The sequence below is a fragment of the Onychomys torridus genome, chromosome 4 (assembly GCF_903995425.1).
Source record: "Onychomys torridus chromosome 4, mOncTor1.1, whole genome shotgun sequence".
Lineage (NCBI taxonomy): Eukaryota > Metazoa > Chordata > Mammalia > Rodentia > Cricetidae > Onychomys > Onychomys torridus.
Window position 1 is genome coordinate 146,767,653 of NC_050446.1, and position 25,774 is coordinate 146,793,426.

Genomic DNA, 25,774 nt, shown 5'->3' on the forward strand with positions numbered 1-25,774 from the left:
ATTAGGCCTTCTGCTTAGACTTCTTCAGGATCCATCAGTCAAAATCAGAATTTGAAAACTAAACTAAAACCAAGGAATCGGGGAAATAAAAAGCACTAGTGCGAGTTTGGGGAATCTATGAAACTATATACAAGAAAACGCATGCTCTCTTTGGAATATACAGTACTTTATTTAGAGAGCTAGCCAGCTTTAATGTTTGGAAAATGAGAAGTTAATAGTAGGATTCATTACTATAATGTGGAGTGATGGCAACATACTAAGGTTGACAATTCCTAATAGAGACTTTATTTCAACAACAAAAGGATCCTGCTGCTTTTACAGCACAGCAATGAACTCAACAATTCAAAATGCCTATCTATTCAAAGGTAAGGTGAATTTTTCCCACGGAAGCAAAGATTAACAAGTGTGTTTAGCTGTGTATTACAGCACAAATGTCCTAAGTCAGAAGGTCAAAGAGAAATCTTACCAGATAAGCTTAGGCTAGGATGGAAAACGGAGACAGGGCCTCAGTCTTTACAGGAAGGTGTCCTGTCTAAGTTTGTTTTGGTAGTTAAATGAAAACGCTGTGTGTGAACTCCAAACACACATTTAGGTACTTAGTGTGTTCAATTGAAAGGAAGGAAGAGCCCAGATTGAATTCTACTATGAAATATCATTTGAAGTATGCTGAGTATAGATTCTTTAGCTATAAATTGAATTTTTTGAAATTGAATTTTTAGATGGTCCCTAAACTTAAGCAATTTAGAAGTCCTTAAAACCAGAAAACAAGTATGAAATGTGTGAAACTGTAAATATTCACAAAGATGTATTATTAACATGCTAATATAATAAAAGCTTCTGAAGTGCCGACCATATCCTGTTCAAATCTGCTGCCACTGACTTGCTTTTGACATCTAATTGTAGCAACTGTTCTCTGTAAAAGTTGACTTACAAAAAAAGCATCCTAAGCCAAGACTTTCAGCTGAAATAAAGAACACAAGACACCAGAGATTTTGAAGTTTAGTTATTTTTATTTTATTTTATTTTTTTACTAAATTCCACAAATTTCTGTAAGACAAGTACTTTAATGAAATGTTTCCAAAGAAATGCTGAGCAACACAGGCTCTAATCTGCTGAATGTGCAGTACAAATGTCCATACCTAATTATTTATGTGTGTCAAAATCAGCATAGAGCTGGCTTGAATTTTAACCATAATGAAAACCCAGGACTCCTAATTTCATCAAATGTGTTTACAAGCAATAATAAAATTCAGACCCACTGTATTATGCAACATACATCTCTGGAAAGCAACATAAAACAGTGAGATCAGATCAGTAAAAATATACACACAGTTAAAAGAAATACACAACGTATTGTAGTTTTATTAAAAACTACTACTTGAGAAAGAAATCTCCTTTCCACAAATAGCATAAAGTGTATAATGATGAAAGGACTTGGGAAAGCTTTACAAAAGCCTAATTCCAACTGTATCTTCCCGAGGGCGGTGGCAAAGGGTATTTCCTTCCTTCTCTGGGATATCCCTGAAAGTAAACAAAAGAAAGAGTTTATCTTCTGGATTAATATGCCTAATAAAGAAATTAACCCTACATCTTTGTGTAAAAGCACAAAGATACATCACATGGGAAGTCTTCTTAAGTATGTGCTCTAAGCCTATAGCTCTACATAGCTTGTTACAAAGAACCACACAAAGGCTGAATTACTGAGCATCAACCCAACAAACATTAATAATCACATCTAAGAAATTCCCTAAAATACAAATGAACAATGAAATGTTTCCTATAAATATGTACAGTGGGTTTTCTTTTACATTTTTATTAGTTCTTTACAAATTTCAATGTATTTTGATCATATTCATCCCTTTCCCCTATTCTTCTCAAACCACTCAACTTTGTGGGTTTTGTTTTGTTTTGTTTTTTGTTTTTAAACCTATCAAGTATAGTTTGTAATGCCCACATACTCTTGGCTATGTGGCCTTCACTGCAGAGTGGTCAATCCATCTTTACATGGCTTATTATATTACTTTTATTGTCTCTTTAAAGACTTTCTATTTTTTGAAACTATTTATTTATATAAATGTCTATCCTCCTTTTCCTCTCTCTTTAAGCCTACATACGTTTTTTATATAAAATGTAAACCATTTAGAAGTTTATTCCATCTGAATCTGTCTTTTGTGTATCTATAATCCTTTTCTTTTTTGATGTCTCTTATTCTTTAATTACAAAGAGGTAAATAAGTAAGACATGTCATTAATATCTTTCCAATGTTAAGAGATAAAAAGGATAAAAAGTACATTTGTTTCAGCAAAGCTGCATGTATTTAAATATATAAACTTACTAACTTGAATTCTATTGATCTATACATACTTGTTTTAGTCTACACCAGTACAAGAGAAACCCAATAAATAGTAATGTCTGTGGGATTTAGACCATGTAAATATCAATGCCAGTCTTTGCTCAAGGCCCTTAAAAAACTTAAAAGATCTCCACAACAAAATTCACTATGCTTATTTTTAAATTATCCTACTTTACCTGTTAGCTAATATCTCAAAAATTATGAGTTTCCCACTTTCTCACCTCAGAGGAAATCTCTTTCTACAATTTATATACCCCCCCCCTTTGATTATTGCAAACTGTAGCATGGCAAAGACTGAAGTGGCAGAGGTACCCAGGAGAGTCATGCTTACCCAGCAAATCTGGAGTCCAATGCTGCCATCAGGTAGCATGCAGTTGGCTCATAAACTGTTTTGTCTGTATGAGTAAATGCTAAATCCGCCATGCATCCTGCTGTGCAGCTTGGAGATAACTCTGTACTGATGTGGAAATTTCCCATGCTGTGCTCAAGCCTGAATACTGTGAGTATCTCTGTACCATGGCCCGAATGAGAGACACAAGTAGGAAGCTGGTTTTGGCTCTGTTACTGTGTGTTCAGACGCCCTTTTAAAACTCTTTTAGGCCTTACGGAAATTCGAGGGCCCCAAGTTGGTATGCCAATGTAGTGGTAAGTTTCTCAGGCACGCCTGGGCCCTCAGTCCTTGAGCCGCTTATAAAATAATCACTCAGAGGCTTAATATTATTTACAAACTGTATGGCTATGGCAGGCTTCTTGCTAGCTAGCTTGTTCATCTTAAATTAACCAGTCTGCTGGCATCTTGCTGCTCCTTGGGCAGTGGCTGGCATCTCTCCCTACTCTCCTTTCTTCTCTCTACATCTCTGCTGAATTTCCTGCCTGCCTCTAAGCTGCTTTGCCATAGGTCAAAACAGCTTTATTTATTAGCCAATGGGAGCAACACATATTCACAGCATACAGAAAGACATCCCACAGCATTCAAACAAACAGCAGCAACAACAAAAACCACCACAACTTTCCCTCTCTCCCAATGGCGATCAGCTGCCAATAGCTCCTAAACTAAGGGTGGGACTTTGTGTCCACCTTCCCTCTCCATGCTGGGATTTTGTCTGGTTTGAGCCTACACAGGTATTATTCATGCTGTAGAGACAGTGCTTTAAAATTTCCCCACCATTCTGAGCCCTTGGTAAGAAAGTCATCTTATTTAACCAAAAGAAGAGACATACTGAGGCCTAATGACCAATTATTTAGGAATAGATTTTTTTGTTCAATGAAAAATCAAAACATTAAGTAATAAAGTTATTACATAATTATGCTTGCAAAAACATTTCTATACATAAAAAATTCATACAGTTGGGGATATCTCAGTGGTAAGAGCATTTGCTGAGTGAGTCTGGTACTGGGTTTGAGTCTAAAAGAAAGACAACATTTCTATTTAGGACCACAGGCTTCTACTTTGTCACTTAAGTAGTTTACATTATATAGTAGGATAGACCCTTGAGGCTGCAATGTGGGCTAAGGACTTGTTTAGACATATCAATGTTACTAAAAATAAAATGAAGGCATGGGCGTGATTCTCTGTAATAATTTATTGTAATTTTAATGGTTGTCATTTAACAAAAACTAAGTGGAAATAAGAATGAAAAGAATGAGTGTATTTTCTAAAAGAGTCTTCTAACTTGTTTATATATCTTCTCAGTGAAGAATTCCACCTCTTCTAACAGCAGAATCCCTTGAAAAAGAAAATCTCCTTGGCCTCTTGCAGAGGCAAGAAGATGAACTGGGGTTCAGTATCTCCAGCTCTGCCTCCAAACTATGAGGTTACAGGCTTTCAGTTCCTTACTTACAAAATGAAGTGATTGGACATCGCATTCTCCAAGGTTTTCTCAGTTCTAAATGTCTTCATTAAAAAAAAAAAAAAGCTGTGATTTTAATTGCCTAGTGCCATTTAAACCCCAGTAGCACAGAGCAGCAATTTCCTGATGTGAATTTTCAGAGGTGTTGGGTGGAAAATTTAAAGGAAAAATTCTATGAAATGATTTTAATGATTTATAACAAAATTTTCTCAAAAGGCATTAACTATAAACAATTAAGGTGACTACTTTCTTGTTGAAACAGACAAATCTTCCTTAGATGTCAGAGATCTTGGGGGGGGGGGCACAAAGTAAAAACAACTTAGAAAATCAATATGCAAAGGACTACAAAAGACCTGGAGGCAACGCCAGGTAAACAATTTATAACCCATCACATCACTGAGAGTACCAAATGCCAGGAACACTACACACACTGAGTTTCACCATTCTAATCCTGTTCTCCACCCAGGATTAGATTCAAGTGCATATAAATTCTGTCCAGGGTATCAAATTGCTAGGAGAAATTAAGTTAAATAGACCCCAGCCTTAAATGTTGCTAAGATTGGATGGATTAAAAAACAAAACTTGTATCATCTCAACTTATCTATGAATTATAGTGCTCATTAGAATCACATGGCACTTTCTATTTAGTATAAAAATGTATGGAAAAATCTTCGAAGAAAAATTTGCTTCCACAAAGAGGGACTCAATGATGAATCAGGTAAGAATCCTGGGATGAATAAAGACAACTGGTGAAGAGGCAGGGTGGTTTTTGTTTGTTGTTCTGTTGCTGCTGTTCTTCCTTTTGGCTTCCAGTCAGTTTTTGTTTGTTAATGATAAATCTAGTTATATTAGAAAAGGATATTCTCCAGGGTAAAAAAGGTGTTTTGGTGACTGTGACTCATGCCTATTGACTGCTATGATAAAGGGTGCTTCTAGCCCGGGATTCTTGAGGACTGTCCATGTATAAACTATTTAGGTGAGGTACTTCCCTGAGATGCATTTTTAACGATGACAAAAGTTGAGCTAAGTCACTCTATTAATATTTTCTCCGTAGGAAAATATTAAGTCCCAAGAAACAAGCTTAACAGTGAGTAGTATTCTGCTTTTTCTCTGCAGCCCACATTGTATTTATTACCTGTCTTCCTCCTCGATCATCACGTCTGGGTGGATATCCTCCAGGCCCAGCCAGCATCTGGTACTGGTTTGGCTGAAAGGCTGCATTTTGGGTTTGGAGCATCCGGTTCCACGGCAGTAGAGGTTCAGCTCCGACACTTCTATAGAAAGACATATTTATATCAGAAGTGAAGCCTGCTTTACAACACAAGCCTAAAATAGTCAGGTTGTCTCCTCCAAATTTTAGGACAATCTAATTTCCCTAGATTTGTTATATTGTAGATATGCAATATGGTGGCCTTTATGTCTCTTGTAACCAGTGCATTTCATAAAGCACCACAACTTATTAAAAGGGAAGTTTAGAGGTAATGGGATGGCTAAGATGGTCCAAGTTCCTGCCTTACAAGTCTGATGATCTAAGTTCAATTCCAAGGCCCAAGTGGGAACCTTCACATGTGCACTGTGACATACATACACTGCCACATTAGTGTGTGTACACACAATAATAAATATTTTTTTAAATGAGGATGCTTAAAGTTAATTGATTAACTTTTACAAAATACTTTGTAGTTTTAAATGTGAAGTTTCGTTTTATCATTTGAAGCTCTAGACCCACAATCGGCAAGCGAGCTACATTTATGATGCTGTCCAAAAGAGTAAACACGTAGAAGTAAAAGAAAGCGGCTTTATTTTCAAAAATGTCCAGACTCCTTCTTAGATTCTATTCTTTCTAGTTAATTGCAGGTTGCAAGTGAATTCTTACTGCTGAGTATTTTGAATCCAGGGTAGGGGACTTGGCTGTTTTTTCCCATCCATTATTCTGCTCAATATGTCAGAAGGTCTGATCGTGAAGAAATCTTTTCAAGTTCTATTGATGCAGCTTTCAATTGACCATGGTGACCTAGCAACATGAGCACTAATTGGCATGGGCTGACTGGCATTTGGTGTACAGTTTACATGGGAACACAGATTCAACAGCTATTATAACCCAGTTTGTTGTCCCAGATTACTAGTTGAAAGACATGTTTTAATTGTCTTCAAGTGCCTATTTTAACTTTAGATATACAACAACAGGTACAAGGCATTAAATCATAACTTAATTAAAACCTGTCACATAAACGATGTAGCAAAGATATTTCTAAAGGCAATAATCACCATTTAAAATGGAACTTTCTCAGTATTCACTTTCAAGTTTTATTTTATAGTCAGGAGAAAAACTAAACAGAAGCAAAAACGTTCCTGTGTACTTTAACATTAGAAACATTGGGGACACAAATGATGCCAGGAAGCTTTCAGTGAAATTTTACATTGTGACTGGCCAGCATTCACTCTAATAATATCAGCATATGAATTTCACTTCTTCATGGGAGAGAAAATCTTAGGGATAAAAGCCTAAAGTTGGACTCGTTGGGTGATTCTTACAGCTGGCTATTCATATCTGACTGTCCTCTCTACTCTTTCTTCACTTACAACAAGCCTTCTTAAAAACAACAAAAATGCAAAGTGATTATTCTTGTGACCAGAGCTCTAATACAACAGGCTGCATGGGATTCAAAGTCAGAGTGAGGTGCTGGTTATTATCAGTGCAAACAAATTCTGGCCAGAATGGCCTACCTGATTCATAAGGACAGCTCTATAAACACACAAGATTGGTCTTTTCTGATCTCCGCAGAGATGAGTGATCTAATAATAGGTTATGATCAAGGACCATCAATGTTGGAATGTATGTGCAAAGCACACAAGTCAAAACTGAACTCATATACTGTATTGTGACTAATTTTTTTTAATCTTATAAAGTAAGCTGGAAAACAAAGCCATAGTGTAAAACATACAATTTTTCTTTTTGTTCAAAATAATCACTAATAGTTTTGCTCAAAGATAATTCCTATGATAAAAATAATTAATAATGAAATTTAAACAGAAAGAACAATTTAGCAGTGGCATGTATTATCACTCCTGTTTGAGGGCAGAGACACATGTATTGACCACAAAGCAATCATTTTTATGTTAATTATATTAATTTGCAAATATAAGCAAACTGAAAATTATTTGACAAAAGTTTGTAAAATGTGAGAGGAAAACCCTAAAGATGGCCCACCATAAGTTTTAATAGTTAGGACAGGTATAGTGGCACACACCTTTATTCCCAACACTCTGGGGGCAGAGGCAGGCCGATCTCTATGAATTTGAGACCAAGCATGTCTACTTAGCAAGTTCCAGATAGCCAAAGCCACACAGCGGGACCCTGTCTCAAAAAAGCAAATTAAATAAATAAAAAATAATAATTAGTGGCTCTAGCCAGGCAGTGGTAGTGCATGCCTTTGATCCCAGCACTTGGAAGGCAGAGATAGGCAGATCTCTCTAAGAACAAGGCCAGTCTGGTCTACAGAATGAGTTTCAGGGCAGCCAGGGCTACACAACACAGTGAAACTCTGTCTCAGAAAGAACAAAACCTAGTTAGTGGTTATAAACTGAGGTAATTTATAAGCCAAGGCACTTCTTAGTAGGTACCACTGTGGCAACAATATTCTTAAGTTTCCAAATTACTGCTCTGGAGAGTAGTTGGTAACTGAAGTCCACCAATTTAGGTAATTTAAGTTTGTACTATGGTTAATCAATTTTTAAAGGTTTTCTCATCACTGAGCTGAACACCCACAAGTAAAAAAACTAAAGTAAATGGTTGCCTTGTATAGGATGAAAAGAAACTAAAATGATGGCTAACTCTGCTTAGTACTGGCACCATTAACATGAAGTTACTTTGTTTTGGGGAGGGGAAAATGGCTTGTTTGTTTTTGAGACAGGGTCTAAGTAGCCCTGGTAGGCCTTGAACTCAAATCCTTCTGCCTCACCTTTCTCAGTGCTAAGATTACAGATGTATGCCATCATCTTTGTCTCTTACTGGTTTTTCTTTCTTAAAGATATGACATTTATTTATTTTCGTGTATTCACATTTGCATGTGTGCATGAGTGTGAGGTCAGAAGACAACTTTCAGGAATTAGTGTTCTCCTTCTACCATGTGAGTCCAGGGGATACAAACCAGGTTGTCAGGCTTGGTGGCTGGGGCCTTTACCCACTGAGCCCTCTCACTATATTTTTAGGTCAAAGGAATATATGGATTTAAAGTACTATCCCAAAGGAAAAAATAATTCAAGACAGCATAATGTAGTTGAGGAAACAAGATACATTCAAAAGGTTTTTTTCTAATAGGATTCTTAACAACACTAAAAGATAGTGCACTGGAAATGCTCTGAACTAGGGATTATAAAAACTTGGCTCTCCTAAGACTACCACCATTAACTATCCATAATTTCTTGGTAAAATAAAACTTGTTCCTCCTCTTGGTCTCGTAAGGACTGAATAGCTGGAATGACAAGTGCCTTGGAAATAAATAATGGATTGTACCCACTTATTAGCTACAGCTTAGGAGAGCAGAATTCAAACTTACTTTTTATTTATGAATAAAATGGTTTAGTTCACTAGTACTTGGTAGGCTGAGGCACAAGGGGTACAAGTTGCAGACCAATGTGGCAGTATAGTAAGACCCTACCTCCAAAAGTAAAGAGTTCCATTTTCTAAATAACCACGAGTTAAGGACTCGATAACTGCATAACTTTAACTTTTTCTTTCAGGGATGATTTTAAAGCACCTAAAACAATCCAAAATACATACAGAACCCATTCCTAGCTTCCTGGGTTCACAAAGTCGTCAGGGTACTAACAGTGCTTGGTAGAGTAAGAACAAGAAAATGGTCAACAGGGCAAGGAAGGAGACAAAGATGGTAGTCTTAGAAAAAGTTAATGTGTGTACAGAGAGAAAGGAAAGCCACTGAAAGTGCAGGAACCTCTGAAGTGCAAGCCAAGCCTTCATTTCCTTTGACGTGCTGTGACTCAGAGTAAATAGTCTGCTGAATTCTGTTCTACGAAAAAGTTTCTTGGTAAGGAATAGCATGGAAGAGTGACCTTGGATAAGCTACTGAACTATGTGTTTCACTTTTAGTAAAAATGAAAATTGATTGCATCTACTTTAGAAGGTTGCTGGGAGAAACATACAGTCACATTTATGAAAAGATGTTAACAGTGCTGATAATTCTTAAGCTGAAGATAATCATTAGAGATTGTTATTAACATAGCAAAGAAGTGAGTAACAATAGAAAGAAAGCAAGTACAATAATTTAGAAGAACGCATCCCTTTATTTCTACTTTAAAATGGTGTTAAGTTGGTTGTGTTGCATACTTGTAATCTTTACTCTCACACTTGGGAGATTAAGGCAGGAGGACTGGAAGTTCGAGGCTAGCCTGGGCTACTTTGATAATAAATAGTACATGCTGTATGCTTTGAGCATGTGCACAGGAAACATCAACATGTACTTACTAGTATTGAATTTAAAATATGACTTGCATGAGGTAGCTGACACCATCAATACAGTTGAATTACACAAATCTTTATAGTAATAATTCTGGAGGAGCTAAAGAACTATTGAGTGTTTGTATAAGAAGAGCACTATTTCTAGCCCCATTTGTTAATGTACTGCATGCATTATAGATGTGAACAGACCAAAATGGCTAACTTAGCAAAGAAAAAACAGATAGTAACTGGAAAAGTGAAAAAGGAAGCTTTACTGTGATGGGACTCCATTTGGTTTTGCATTTATTAATGCTAACAAACTACAATCCAGCCTGGATTTTAAAGCACCATTAAAAATATTATCCTACAGATGTTAATATAATTATTCATAACATGCCCAGCTGACTTCTCATGGATAGTTCATCTGACTTAGGAACACTGAACTTATGAATGAAGGAACACATGTCAAACATCCCTTGTTACTAAACCATGTCACATTCTTCCAAGTCCATGGTACTTATTAGACTGCAGATCCCATAATCCTCTTCTGAGTCCCTTCTGCATTTAATTCAGTTGAGTCTTAAGTAGTTAAAGAAACTGTTTTCAGTGGCAACTAATAACTACTGACCTACCGTGACACTGCCCTACAATAGGCCTGTCAGCCCTGAAAAAGTTGTACCAAAGAAGCTGATTAGGACTTGAAGAGGTCTGTAGTAAGAATCAATAGCTGGTCTGTACTAATGCTGTGCTGCTGGCAGACATGATAAAAGTAGAAGACCATTAGTTATGCCTCATTAAACTGCACAACCCTGATAAAAAGAAATTTGTTTAGCCTGACAAAAACCTAATACAATTTTACATTCTCTGTGTTGCATTTTTAGAGTACCCCAAAGCTTCAATAAAATAAAGCCCAAGAGAACTAAGAAACATAGGAAACTATATAAACACAAGCATTTTAATTTAAAGTAGTAATTTCATATTCCCTAAAAATGGGTGCAGGAAAAATGATCTGGAGTGAGGGAAAGTATTATTTCAAACTAGGTAGGTTTTGGTTTGTAAGTAGCCAACACACCCCAGATGTTGATACAGGAAGCATTTAAAGCATGCTTGTTTTAGCATTACCTGTCAAATCTTTGCTGCTGGAAAAGAGGAGGGGGACCTCGCCAGGAATCTTGGGGCCTCATATCTGGAAAATAAATGGGAGGAATTCACAAAAGGCTTATTAAAGTATTCTCTATCACCTGCCCACATAGTTTATAATTCAAAGTCTGAAAAGGAAATGAGATAGTGTGTAAACCAAGTAAGCATGCCAGAATCAGAATTAACCATGAATGTAAAAATAACCAACAGAATCAGCAAAGACTTTTGTTGATTATGGTTTTGTTGCTAACAAGGTGGTTTTGGTAACTACCTTGGCCATCCTGGCACTTTCTCTCACTTGTTACAGTGTGTGACTATGTCACACATACACACAATTTTACATGTACACTTTAACTGCTATACAAATCAGAGACCTCGGCCTTTTTCATGGCTGCACACTGAACGAGTAGTAGTAACCCTAGTAAGCTGATACTTTCCTCTCCAGTGTGCCAGCTACAACACTGTCAAGTGGAAAGCACACCTCCCCAACACAAACCACCAGAGAACCTAATGAAAGAACCACCCATTTTCTTAAATTTTCTGGTCATCAACCCCCATCTCATTATTTTAAATATGAACTGGCAACTTTATCTACTTAGAAGAAACCATATGGTTGCTGCTCTTCTACATAAACTGAGCATTACAAGCAAGGAAAGACCCATCCACTCCTAGCCAAGCACGGCATTCACATTCAAAGCACTCAGAGGGGCAGTATCAACTAACCACTGCTCCTGGCTTCAGCCTTGCTGTTACCATCTGCCTTTAACAGGGTCTGCTGTGACCTAATTAAAACAGCTGCATACAGACATTGTGTAATGAGTTCACTGTGTGAGGACAGTACCCACCTCCAGCCCCACAAGAGCAAGGGCAGCACAGTTTACCATATATATTCAGGCTTAATTTTAACAGAAACACAAACCCAAACCATGCTTTTCAAATTTACTTTCTTAAAGGAAGGAAGAAATGAAAGCTTTGGTTAAGAACCAAAAAATGGCCTTTTTCTCTTTCTGCTCTCTTCCCTCCTCGCAGTCTCTCTGTTTCTCTGGTCCTCTCTCTCCCCCATCTCTCCTCCTCTCTCTCCCCCATCTCTTCTCCTCTCTCCTCCTCTCTCCCAATAAAGCTCTAGAAAGGTTAAAAAAAAAAGAACCAAAACATGTACAATTTGGTTTTACAAAAAAAGAAAGAATTATGCTTTTAAAAATTCCATACCACACAAATGGACAAAGAAAGTACATGGCAACTGATGACTGTAGCATGACAGGGCTGCTTCCTCTGCTCTGGGCTTTCTTCCATCCCCACAGGACTGAGAAAGCCAGTCTGAGGCAATTGTCTGGGTGTGGACTACTACCCAAATATTCACACTAACCTGCATGGTTTCCAGCAACCGACTAGGGACTCGTTTTTCAGAAAGGAAAGGAAGCTTAGCTCTTCAAGCGGGAAGCCAAGTAGCCTCGCTAGCTGAAGTATAATCTGTTTTACTGCTTAAAAATGAAATTACTAGCAGTCAAACTGAGTCACAACACAGAGGTTTCTCAATGGCCACCAGACATGAAATACAGCTCAAGGCCTCAACAGAAACTCTGGAAGCTAATTACCATCAAGTTTACAGAAATGGAGAAGTAAGTTGCCTAGTGGACCCAGAGTGAATCACTACCACTGACTATAAATTGCCGGAAAAGTCTGTATTTTACCTTATTTTTTGAGACAGGGTCTCATGTATCTTAGGCTAGCCTTAAATTCTGTGTAGCTAAGGATGACCTTGAACTTTCTGGTCCTGCTGCCTCTACCAGATTTTTGAATGCTGGGATAAGAGCTAAGCACCACTACCATGGTGATAGGAGATGGAACCCACGGCTTTGTGCTAGACAAGCACTCTACCAACTGAGCTAAACCTTCACCCCAAGAAAAATCTTAAAGAGGTAAAGCCTAGAAATTATTACAAGAACAGCAATTATTTTCATTTGTGTTGCCTCCTTAGATGGAAAACTTGACATTTACTAAACATTGTTAATTTTCAATGAGTTACAATTTATGAGAAAGCAGTCTACTCAAAGTAAAAATCAGCATTTGTACTTTCTGATCACTTTTTTAAACTTGAAGACCAATGACCAATTCAGATAGCATACAAAAATTAGTAAGAATCAATTAAAATGTTTAAAAACTATCGTATTCTAGTGTCTTTATGTGTACAGAATTAGGTAACAGTCTGACAAAAGTAAACAAAACAAACCAACCGAGTGAATCTATTCCGACCCTATTAGCACTACTCTGCATGCCTCTGCACCTCACCTCGGAAACATGCCTTTCTGTATCATTAAGACTTCATTCTCTAACTCTGGTGCCATGGTGTCCCCTAATAACCACAGAATACATACTCTCTATGGTACTTAGAAAAAGCTTTCACACGAAACTTGATTTATTACAGCTCAAATGAACACAATGAAAGAGACATGTACATTAAAATACACTTTCTAGAGCACTTTATTCTGAAAATAAAAGGGAAAATTTGTTTATTTTCTCCTAGAAAGTGTACAATTGGAGAGTAATGCCATTCCCACCATCAATACACACAAATTCAATCCAAACCTGCTGCACATTAAGTTAAGAAAACATTATTTCCAGGAACTGGAATTTACTACACAAGCAACAAGGTTAGCACTTCCTAAGTCTACCTTTAAACTCTAGGAAATGCTGACAAACACTCCTTCCCATGTCACAATTTCCAGTACATCAAGTGCTTTCATATATCATTCTCACTTTTAGTACAACCTCTTTTCACATCATCTCAGTATTAGCAAATATATGGTGTTTTGCTAAAACCTGAGCAAATACAAAATTTTTAAATTTTCTGTCATATAATTATTAAACATCCTTTGTTTTTAATACCAAAAAACATGAAAAATAAAGACAAAAAAATTTTCAAAGGTACCTTGAACAGTTTTTTTTTTTCATGTAGCTCTGAGTAATACACATAGCCCTTAAGTATTCATAAAGCAGAAATATTTCCCGGATGATAAGTAATGAAGTAGACAGTAAAACAAACTTATTACCATTCATTTGTATGGCTCTAACAGAAGATCTTTTTGAGTGGAAGGGAAAAAAACCCTATGAGACAATGAATTGCACTTCAGAAGGCACAAGCACAGGGGGGAATAAAAAGACAGTTAATTTTTTCCTTTGGTCTTTAAAAACCTATCTGTTTTCTAGAGCCCTAAGGCCACATCAACCAAGCTTTACCATTAGCTTCTCAAGTGACAATTTATTTAATCATCTTGCCAGTCACAGAAAAGATTCCATGTCTACTGACTGCAATAATCACAAATCACTTTTCAAATGCAGCTAATTGACAAGTTTACTGATCAAAATGATGAGAAGTCATACATCAGGTTCTTCGGAATGCAGAAACCGAATGCTAAATTCATAGTGGGTATTCAGGGCTACACCTGACTCCAACAAGTTATCAATAAAGAAACAAATACAGCCCTAAACTGTCACATTAAAGGCAAACTAAAGACCCAACAATAAGAAACACCAATGGCCAACAGTTGATAGAAGTGGCAGTTTGGCCAAATGGTTCATCTTCAATGTATTTTACACCATATTACAGAAAATAATTATGGCACTAAAAACATTTTTTGTAAGATAAAAGTGGTTGATTTCAAATTTACTAAAATAAAAAAGTTTCTGACCAAACTTTCAAGTTTCAAATTTACAGTGAGTGATTTTCTTCTACAGGTTATCGGCTCCTGTTAAGTCAAATGCCAAAGTCAAATACCACTGACCTAGGGCAGCATTTCCCAAAGATGGATGTTGCTTTATTGCTTGAAAAGATACTATGACCACGGCAACTCTTATAAAGGAAAAACATTTAATTGCAGCTGACTTACATTTTCAGAGGTTTAGTCCATAATCATCATGGTGCTGCATGGTGGCATGCAGGCAGACATGGTACCAGAGCTGAGATATCCTACAACTTGCTAGGTAGGCAACAGGAAGTAATCTGAGACAGTGGGTGTGCCTTGAGCATATATGAGATCTCAAAGACCACCTCCACAGTGATATAATCCCTCCAACAAGGCCACACTTACTCCAACACAGCCACACCTCCTAATAGTACCACTCCTTTTGGGGGCCATTTTCTTTCAAACCACCACAGATATGTTGGACTGTGTTGTTGTTTTGGGGGGTTGGTTTTGTGAGGCAGGGTCTGCCTCTGCGGCTCAGTCTGGTCGCAAATTTGTGGAATCCTCCTCCTACTTTTGCCTCCTAAATGGTGCTGGGATTAGAGATGAGTATTATACTATATGTCCAGTGCAACTGATTTTTGGCAGTCACAATCAGGCCTTTATTTTGGTGTGTGTGTGCGTGTGTGTGTGTGTGTGTGTGTGTGTGTGTGTGTGTGTGTGTGTGTGTGTTTTAAAAGATTTATTTACTTTTATTTACCTGTTATGGATGTTTGCTTGCACATGTCTGTTTACCATGTGCATGCAGTACACTCGAAGGACAGAAGAGAATGTCAGATTCCCTGGAACTGAGATTACTGATGGCTGTGAGCCACCACCTAGGTGCTGGGACTTGAACCTGGGTCCTCTGGAAGAACAGCTACTGTTCTTCATCACTGAGCCATCTTTCCAGCTCCTGATGTATATTTTTTTTAAAAAAGATACATCCACCCATGTTATAATAGTTATATAATTTTTGAATTTAAAATAAACTGAGTAAAAAGAAGAGTTAAAGTTAAGTATCTACCAGACAATATCCAAATAGACCACAGTGTCAGTAGGCTGTTACAACTTAGGAACATAATGCTTTGGGTTAGTTATCATTTAAGTGTCCTTCAAGGATTATATGTTGAAATATGATTCTCACTGTGAGGTATTAAGGGTCACAGGCTACTACTTAAGGCACTGAGGTAGGATCACTTTAGCCCAAAAGTTCAAGGGAAACCTGTACAACATATTAAGATCTAAGGAAAGGCTATGAGAGGAGAATGATAGGGAGAGAAAGAAGTGATTGGGGTCAGGCTAAGCTCACCAGGGTAGATCCCTCATGACTAAATCCTGGTTAGTTTACTAAGCCAAGAAAATACTCCCATCTCTTGCTATGTGCTGTCCTGTACTGCTTTAGGGCTCTATCAACAAAAGGGTCAGCAATACATGAAGCCCTTCAACCCTGCTCTTTCAGAATGAAGAACCCAAATAAAATTCTTTATTGGACCAGGCAGTGGTGCCACACACTTTAATCCCAGCACCTTAGAGGAAGAGGCAGGGGGATCTCTGCAACTTCAAGGCCAGCCGGATCTACAGAGTGAGTTCCAGGGCAGTCAGGGCTACACAGAGAAACCCTGTCTCAAAAAAAAAAAAAGAAAGAAAGAAAAAGAAAAAAAATGAACAAACAAAAATCTTTTAAATTATCCTACCTTAGGCATTTCATTAACATGGGATGGAAGGAGCCGCTTAATGGTTAGCACACTCTTACTTTGCTGCTCAAACCTCTTTAGTTCTATGGAAGTACACACTTTGCAGTACCTAAGAATTCCTGATGACTATCTTCTTGAGAAATCGTAGCTAAATTAAGATTACACTGGCTGTAGCATTTCTGCATCTCAATTCTTTTTCTTATGTGGTACAATTATAGACAGAAATAAATGGTTAAGAGCCATAAGAAAAAGAGAACCGAAAAGGAATGTGTCAATAAAAAGCTGGCTTTGAAAATGACCTGGACGTGCTTTCACTGCTTTCTACCAGAATCTCAGGGTACAGAGAGTTCTTTCAAACTAATTAGACTCCTCTATTGCACATGGCAGGCATTAATAACAAAGGTAAGGAAACACTCAGAAATGTCATCTGCTAGACATTAGAAGCAAAGTAGCTATTCAGCTATTGCACTACATAGATTCCCATGAATTCACTAAACTCTGCACCTCTCTGTAACACACACACACACACACACAAAATAGAATGAAGCATTGGAGAGGTGGCAGCAGTTAAGAGTACTCATTCCCAGCACTCATGTCAGGTAACTCACATCCACCTGTTAATTCCATCTCCAGGAATTCTGATGACCTCTCTGGTCTCTGCAGCACCTGCACACATGTGGCATACATATACATGTGGCATGCACACAAACATACAGACACAAAAATAAAACAAAGTGTGGAGGTACAGTTTCCCTGACAGTGAACTATGACATTGTACTCAATTTCAGTAAAGTCATACAACACAGCAAAGCCACAGCATCGGATAGCATACTGATAACAAGTAGGCCCCAAAAGAATGAGACCTTCAGACCTCATTTCTTCTTAGGTACTATATCCAGAAAATCTGTGCTTCAAGTTAGAAAATGGTTTGTAAATCAATTGGCATTAAAACTGTGATAAGCACAGAGCTTGTAGACATGTCCTAATAACCACCAACTTTACCTGGTACTTTAATAACTACCTAGCATACCCACCTAAAGCCAATGCCTGGCTCTATGGTATATAGTACGGAGATACAATTTGGATCAAGAAAGGATGGCTTAAGTCTGGTGTGGCAGATCAAGCCTGTTGTCCCAACACTTAGAAGGCTAATGCAGAAGAATTTCTGTAATTCTGAGACCAACCAGGGCTTCATACTGCCAAACAAAGCCTTATCTCAAAAACAACAAACAATAGTAACAAAAAAGCAATTGATATGGGAGGAAAGAGAAGTGGAGGGAAGGAGGGAGCAAAGTTTAAACATTTCTGAGTTCTCTGCACTACAACTTTTTATTCCACATGGTAGCAGAGGTCAAACATAGGAGCCTGACAAGCAAGATAAGGATCTACTGTTAAGCCACATCCCTTGCTCCCATCCTTTTGAAATTTTTGTAAAATATTACAAATAATTCAAAAAATAGATTTTAAGTGTTATTGTATCTCAGAACTAACAAATGCTAGCCTCTTGCCAAAGCCAAACTGTTGTCTCCACACTGCTACCTTTGTCTGGTTGGATAGCAACCATATAACCAGGAATGGCAAAGTAAAGGCCTTATTAAGATAGTGTAGAGAACCTGGTGCCTGATTTGTATTTTCATGGTGAATAAGCAGAACCATGGAGCTCAAAAAACACAAGAAAACAAAACAAAACATTAAATGGGAATAAAATTAAATTCAGTGGGAATCATAAGCACTCAACTGTTTTCTATCATTAGTATGGCAATCAAAATACTATATTACTTCTTTTGTGGCTGACATTCTAAACTGTGTCTAACACAAGTTTTGAGAAGTGAAAGAAAGGTCAAGGTTCTCTCAGATGAGAAATAATTACCATCTAAAGCAATGCCTAGCTCATGTTTGTAGAGCTAACATACAATCTGGGCCATGATAGGGATACTTTTGCCCTTCAGCATCTAAATGATCACTATTTCAACTCTTAAAATATCTGCACTGTGAACTAAGAAATAGGTTTATAAATAAAGAAAAGGAAGAAATTCAGTTCACCTTACTTAATTAGCTACATATAAACAAGAAAGAAAGAATTTGAAACATTTTTCATAGTGTTCTCCTGCAACTCTTCTAGCAATGTTTGCTTCCATTTCCCCATAGAAGCAACCAATCTTGCTGGCAATGAGAATGAGAACCAGTCGTTGCTGGCTATTTCATTTAGAATATAAAATAACCAATCAGAAACACTTACTTGACATAAGTTTTGGAATCTGAGCCTGCCCTCTCAACAGTGGCCTGTAGAGGCTCCCCTGGTAAGTTGCAGGGGGCGGTGCAGTGTTGCTGTAAACACCAGTGCCTGAGCCTCTTGGCATAACATGGCTGTAAAAGAAACCCCCGTAAGAAAAAGTATTGAGCGAGATATACCAAGACAGATTAACACATTAAGCTAACAAATCAAACACTAGTTATAGCCTCTTTATTTTAGACCTGATTAATATAAAAATAAGGTTCATAACTAATGTTCAAAAATGTACACATGGTAATAGTGATAGCAAATGTTCATCTGCATACCAAGATGGTCATAATACTCTAAACATCTAAATACTTATGCAAAAGGCAACAAATCTTTTTCCTGTATGCATAAGCTCTTTTTCTCAATGATCTGTTCTGTTAATGTCACTACTAATTACTATTCTGTATTTTGCTATTTCAATTTACCAATCAAACACTGCCTTGTTATCTTTCTTTACTCTTAGTAATTATAGTATGCAATCTAGACTATTTCACTATGTTACTGAAACTTTTTTCTCATTTAGTGCTAGATTACAGGTTCTGATGAACAAGACATATTTAGGTGTACAGCTACGCTCCTTTAAAACTACTTTCTCAAGGTTCCAAGTAATAGGAATTTACATAAAATATTGTCTTTGAAACTAGGAACTCTACCTAGAAGCACTTCAATGTTGCCTTCTAAAAGACTAAAAATGATGCAAAAATCTTACTCATCTGTTCTAAAGTTATTTTTTAATTACCAAGAACAAAAAGTTTCCGAACAGTGACAGTATTAGCTGACATTTTCAGTGTTGAAGCTATCACCATTTCATAAGGCACGCACAATTACTGTCCACTTTATATGTTAGGAAACTTAGATGTTCAGTGGTATAATAACTTTTATAAATATAAGAAGAAACTTCAAAAAAAGAGACTAAGTTTTATGCTTAACCTCTAAGCCACTACTTTTTCTTTAGACATCTCATTAATAACAAAAATACCTATTAATGAGTTATAATTTTAATTCCTGAATTATGAGTTATTAATATTTCCTCCAACAAGTTGCTTTTTCTGAGACAGGGTCTCACTTTGTAGCCCAGGTTGGCTTCCGACTTGTGATCTTGTCTTAGCCTTGCAGGTGTTATAGGCATATGCTACCACACCCACCCCAGAGCAACATCATTTGTTTGTTTGTTTGTTTGTTTGTTTAAAGTTTTTTTTAGACAACATTTCTCTGTGTAGCTCTGGCTGTCCTGGAACTCACTCAGTAGACCAGGCTGGCCTCGAGCACAAACACAAAGAGATCCAACTGCCTCTGCCTCCCAAGTGCTGGGATTAAAGGCATGCGCCACCACCCAGCCATCATCATTCTTTTTATCCCAGCCTTAACTATCATTGTTTCAAAGTCCTCTAAATACAGTTTCTTCTATCACTAGGAAAAAAGACAATCTAACATCGAATAAGAGTGAAAGATAAAAAACCACAAATGTATAAAGGAAATATAGATGATCAAATAAAAATTTTCTTAGCTGGCATGAAAATGTCAATTCAAGCAACAGTGAGATACCAGCTTTCAAGCAAAGGAAAACAAAAATTTAAGAGCCTGGTGTCTTTATGTACTAATATATTAGTTAATACTTCATAAAGATACTCGGTTGTAATGATACATGACAAATGAAAACCTCACTGATATTAAAAACAGTATTTCGTTCCTTTGCCTCTTAGAAAACCTATTAAGAGAATAGACTCTTTGTGCAATAAAAAAAAGCAATATATTGAAAAATATAGATGTGAACATCTAAAGTGAAGAAAGGTTAATCCCAGCACTCTGAAGACAGAGGCAGGCAGATCTCTGTGAGTGAGGTCAGTTTGGTCTATATAGTGAGTTCCAGACCAGACAGTCAGAAAGATCCTGTCCCACAAACAAACAAACAAAAACAACACAAACAAAGGGATGGGGGTAGGTAGATTATCAAAATCACTAATATAGATACAAAATTGTTGTACTGTATAGTCTCTTAAGTATCTGTGGCAGAATTACTGACTTGTTTATGGAATGACTCAAGAAAGAAAAAAAAAAAAAAAAGAAAGCCCATAATATACAAACAGGTATTGTAAAACTCACCCTAAAGTTCTAAAGGCTGCCTGGTCCAGGTGAACAGGCCGACGATCCCGATTAAAGCCAAGCTGGGGTTTCCACTGCCGCCCATTGCTGGATTTTTCCCAATCACCAGGTTTCAGAACTGCTGCTGGCTTCCTGGCCATGTAAAAATACATTATTTAGGATACAGCGATGGACTCTATAACACAACACACATCTAGGTAGGTAGTTTACTGTTGTTACCTTGCTCCTGGAAGCATTACAGCTTTAAAAACATAATCTTCAGCAAACTGTGGATCTTTAAAATTAATACTGAAAGAGAACAACAAAAATTTTAAAATGATTATGTCACTGGTTTTAATTATCAAGTAAATAAAGATACTTTTTATGTTAAACAGAGAAACTAAAATTCAACACTGTCCAAATTATTATCTTAGATAATGACTGTCAAATAGTTAAATATCTTTCTTACCAACTACCTCTGATCTCTAATATATTGTTTTCAGGTAACTTTCTCTATAGAAAGAGCCAAGTTCTAGATAACTGTAAATGACCACAGAAAAAATGATATACATTATTCCAAATCTTGAGAATTTCCAGTATAATACTGAAAAAGGTGAGAAAGTCTCTAACAAAATCTAAAAATAAAATGTGTACACATATAGCTAAGCAACAGCTGGCTAGGTTTATGCCAACTTGATATAAGGTAGAGTCTTCTGTGAGAATGGAACCTCAATTAAGAAACTTTCTCCATAAGATCAGGCTGTGGGCAAGCCTATTAAGTCATTGTCTTAATTAGAGATTGATCAGGGAGGGCCCAGTCCACTGTGGGTGGTGTCACCATTGAGCTAGTGGTCCTGGGTTCTACAAGAAAGCGGGCTGAGTAAATCATAAGGAGCAAGCCAGAAAGCAGCACCCGTCTATGGTCTCTGCATCCAGGTTTCTGCCCTTTTTGAGTTCCTGTCCTGACTTCCTTTGATGATGAACAATGATGTGGAAGTGTGAGCTAAATAACCCCTGTCCTCCCCAAGTCGCTTTGATCACGGTGTTTCATCGCAGCAATGGAAACCCCAACTAAGACAGCAACTTACAAGGGAAAACAAACATTAAGAGCTTCACTAAACATCACAGCTGGAATCACACACCCTGCTTTAATAAAATCTTGGTTAACAATTAAAGATATACTGAGGAGCTCAATCAAATTCCCTTTTTGGTGGTGGTAGTATATATATCTAGCCCCTGAATTGTTAGGTGTATGCCCGAGTCTTCCTTCTGACTCAGGAAAAGCCATTCTAGGAGTTTAGTTATGCATCAGGGTTATACTCAAGAAAGCTTATGACACCCTTATTAACCATGTTGTAAGTTATAATCTGATTGTGTGAATAATATTACAACTTGTTAAAGAAACCAAGGTTCATCCAACAAATGAAATCCTCAGGAGACAGGTAAAAAACTTAAGTAACAAAAAAATGACATGTGTCAAGTATATACATAATAGACGAAACATACGTTTCAGTAATTATTTGTTATTTTCTCTGTGTAATCATTATCTCCCTGTCAATCCTATTTTTTTTAAATATTTCCCAAATTACTCTAATAATTACAATTAATTACTATAATCCGTTAAAAACTTTTGCCTTGTGGTAGTGGTGGTGGTGGTGGTGGTGGTGCACACCTTTAATACCAGCCCTTGGGAGGCAAAGGCAGGCTCATCTCTGTGAGTTCAAGGCCAGCCTGATCTATAAAGTGAGTTCCAGGACAGCCAGAGCTGTTACACAGAGAAATACTGTCTTAAAAAACAAAACAAAATTTTTTAATTGAAAAGGTTGACATTTTGAGGCAGGTAATTATTTTCTTTCTTGTTCAATATCATCCTTTTTACAACTAGGGTCCATACTGAAAAATTTTCTATAGTGACACTTAACTGTATACTTTAAGTACACACATCACAATTACAATAAGAAGTAGCATGAGCACAAGGAACTATGAACAATAATACTTCATTTAGACAACTGGTTCATCTTCCATCTCACTTTTTACTTGCAATAACTATCTTTATCCCTGGTGTTCCTTGCTGGGCAAGGTGTCAGAGAGAGGGCAAGACAGGAACAGCAGTGAAATGTTTCAGTCTTGGAAAGAACACGGAAATTATGTGTTTGGGGTTACTAAGGCTTTGGAAATACCAAGAAAGAAAACCAGCTCTCTATGCTCTCAAGTACTGCTCATAGCAGCTATCTTGTTTCATTCAGTAGGTTCCCAATCTACTAGGTTGCCCATTACACACACATCAGGGTGGCGGTCTGCACACAGACTGATTAGGCACCAACCCTGTTTCCCCTTCTAAAATCAGAAATAAAGAATGTTTCACAGTTTTCTTTTTTGAGACAAGGTTTCTCTGTCATAATTGTTTTATAAACAAGAAAGTAGACATGCAACAAGATGCCATAGAAAAGATGCCAAATTAAAGCTGTGTGCACTTGCCTTCCATAAACAAAGGTATGCCTAAATGAGGGAGAGGGACAAGGGAATTCTTTTAATTGGGAACCAAGGAAAACACCCCAGGGGCTGCAGTCTGAGGTACAGTAAAACTAGTTATGGTATGGCAGAAAAAGAAATTGCTAAAATCTATAAAACACCTGAAGAATTAAAACTGTCTTTCTCAAACTATTCCCAAAGACGAAAAGAAAAAAAAAAAAAGAAAAAGAAAAAAAAAGAAACTGCTCCAAACTCATTCTATGAGGCTAGCGTTATCCAGATACCAAACCACAAAGGACATAATAACAAACAAACAAAAAAAAAACAAAAAACAAAACAAAAAACAAAACCAAACATATAGACCAATATTTCTGATGAACACATATGTAAAGATTACCAACAAAACCCTGTCAAACCCAATCTGATAGCACATCAAAAAGATCAAACACCACGATTAAGTAAGATTTATCCCAGAGATATAAGGGCATTTTCACAAATCAGTAAAAGTAGTGTCTTTGGTATATGGTTTGAATGTGTAATGTCCCCCACATGCTCATGATTTGACTGTTGAGGTGGCCTACCTGGAGGAAGTAGGTCACTAGGAGCACATCGAGTGAATATATTATTTATGGCCTCTTCCTGCCACATTCTGTTTCCTGGTTAGTAAAACAACTCTCTTGTCCTACACATTTCCATTATCATAGTGCTCTGCCCATGTTTGTGAGACCAAACAACTATGGCCCAAACCATTTAAAGCTGTAAGCCAAAATAATTGATCCTCTCCTATGCTGTTTCAGGGACTCTGCCACAGCAATGAGAAAAGTAACTAAGCATCATTACACTAACGTGATGGAAGTGAACGGAATGTAATTAAAGGGGAAGGCAAAATCAAATGCTCCTCTTAATAAAAACACCCAATAAAACCAGCATTCTCTTTGTTTTTTTTGTTTTTTGGTTTTTTTTTTTCCCGAGACAGGGTTTCTCTGTGTAACAGCCCTGGTTGTCCTAGAACTCACTTTGTAGATCAGGCTGGCCTCAAACTGGAACTCACAAAGATCTGCCTGCCTCTGCCTCCCAAGTGCTGAGATTAAAAGCATGTACCACCACTGCAGGGCAAAATACAACATTCTTTCATGATAAAAATCCTCAATAGGTTAGGCATAGAGGGAAAATGTGTCAATATAACAAAGGCTATATTTGAAAAAGCACAACCAATTTTAAGCTTTAATAGGAAAAGGTTGAAATTGTTTCCTGATACATGGAACAATACAAGAGTCTCTTTTTTTTTTTGGGGGGGGGGGGAGTTTCAAGACAGGGTTTCTCAGTGTAGTTTTGGTGCCTGTCCCAGAACTCACTCTGTAGACCAGGCTGGCCTCGAACTCACAGAGATCTGCCTGGCTCTGTCTCCTGAGTGCTGGGATTAAAGGTGTGCACCACCACTGCCGGCCTACAAGAGTCTTATATTCACCACTCCTATCTAACATAATTTTGTCAGGGTAACTGGGTAAGACAAAGAGATAGAGGACATCAGAGTGGAGCAAAAGAGCGAAGGAGCCAACTTACTGTTGTCAAGTTATATGCTCTTCTACACAGAATCCCCTGAGGACTACCAAGACCCAATGGAATTGATAAATTTAGTAAAGTTAAAGGGCACAAAAATCAACACACACACACACAAACACACACACAGTGAGAAAAACATTTCACCCCATTACTAACAAAGTGGCTGGAAAGCAAATTTTTAAAAAGCAGTCTAACTAGTGGGTCTAAAGAACTAGCTCAGCAATTAAAGGCACTTGCTGCTCTTGCAGAGGACCTATATCCACACCAGGCAGCTCATAGCCACTTGTAAATTTAGTTCCAGGGAATCCAACTTTGGCTTCTAATATCCATAGGTGCTTGTACAAACATGGAGCACATACAAACATTCAGGCGCACACACACATAAAAAACACTTTTTTAGAGGCAGTCTCATTCCCATATTCAACATTTTAAAGGGAGAAAAGAAAAACTACGAATAAATTAAAACTGAGAAAGTAAAAGATATCTTCTATGAAAATTATATTAAACTGACAAAAAAAAATGTGCAAGGATATACTAAAAGCTGTAAAGATGGCCCAGCCTCAAGAAATGGAACCACTAGCTGGGTGGTGGTGGCACATGCCTTTAACCTCAGCACTCGGGAGGCAGAGGCAGGTGGATCTCTGAATTTGAGGGCAGCCTGATCTACCGAGTGAGTTCCAGGACAGGCAGGGCTACACAGAGAAACCCTGTCTTAAAAAAACTAAAGAGAGATTTTTAAAGGGAATAAAGACATGGTCTTCTTCCTAAGAACAAAGAAAAACTCAATTTAATTGAAGTAGCCCTCTTCATTAGGGATCTGAGAGAACTGTAAACCCTACAAAATGACCTGACCACTTATTAAATTCTCCTAAGGAAGACACAAAGCTAGTTCTATAGCTGCTTACAACAAATGACTTTGTTCTCATGCGGAGCAAGCACAGATGGTTTAGGCAAGAGCCTTCAAAGGGCATGTTCAAGTTCAGATGACAGATTGAGAAGATGATCTATCAGAAAGTCACACATAGAATGACCTGACACTAAGAAAATGAACAAGACCAGCAAAATAACAAGCTCCCAGGAAAAGGAGCTAGTCCCGGGGTGCCAAAGATTATCTCCTCTGACTATGTAAACCAGGCTGGCCTCAAACTCAGAGATC

At 37.4% G+C, this 25,774-nt stretch overlaps 1 protein-coding gene across 2 annotated transcripts in view; it reads right to left on the reverse strand.

Annotated features, from left to right (window-relative positions):
• Positions 1 to 996: 996 nt before the first annotated feature.
• The window catches only part of Xrn2 (5'-3' exoribonuclease 2), a 78,572-nt gene continuing 53,794 nt past the window's right edge, over positions 997 to 25,774 (reverse strand). For both annotated transcript variants that reach the window (XM_036184562.1, XM_036184563.1), the window contains 6 exons: positions 20,824 to 20,892; positions 20,605 to 20,736; positions 18,460 to 18,587; positions 10,784 to 10,847; positions 5,339 to 5,477; positions 997 to 1,521 (listed from right to left, as the gene is read on the reverse strand). In XM_036184562.1, the coding sequence (XP_036040455.1) occupies positions 1,456 to 1,521; positions 5,339 to 5,477; positions 10,784 to 10,847; positions 18,460 to 18,587; positions 20,605 to 20,736; positions 20,824 to 20,892 (598 nt within the window). In that variant the 3' untranslated portion in view covers positions 997 to 1,455. The remainder of the gene's footprint in view (positions 1,522 to 5,338; positions 5,478 to 10,783; positions 10,848 to 18,459; positions 18,588 to 20,604; positions 20,737 to 20,823; positions 20,893 to 25,774) is intronic.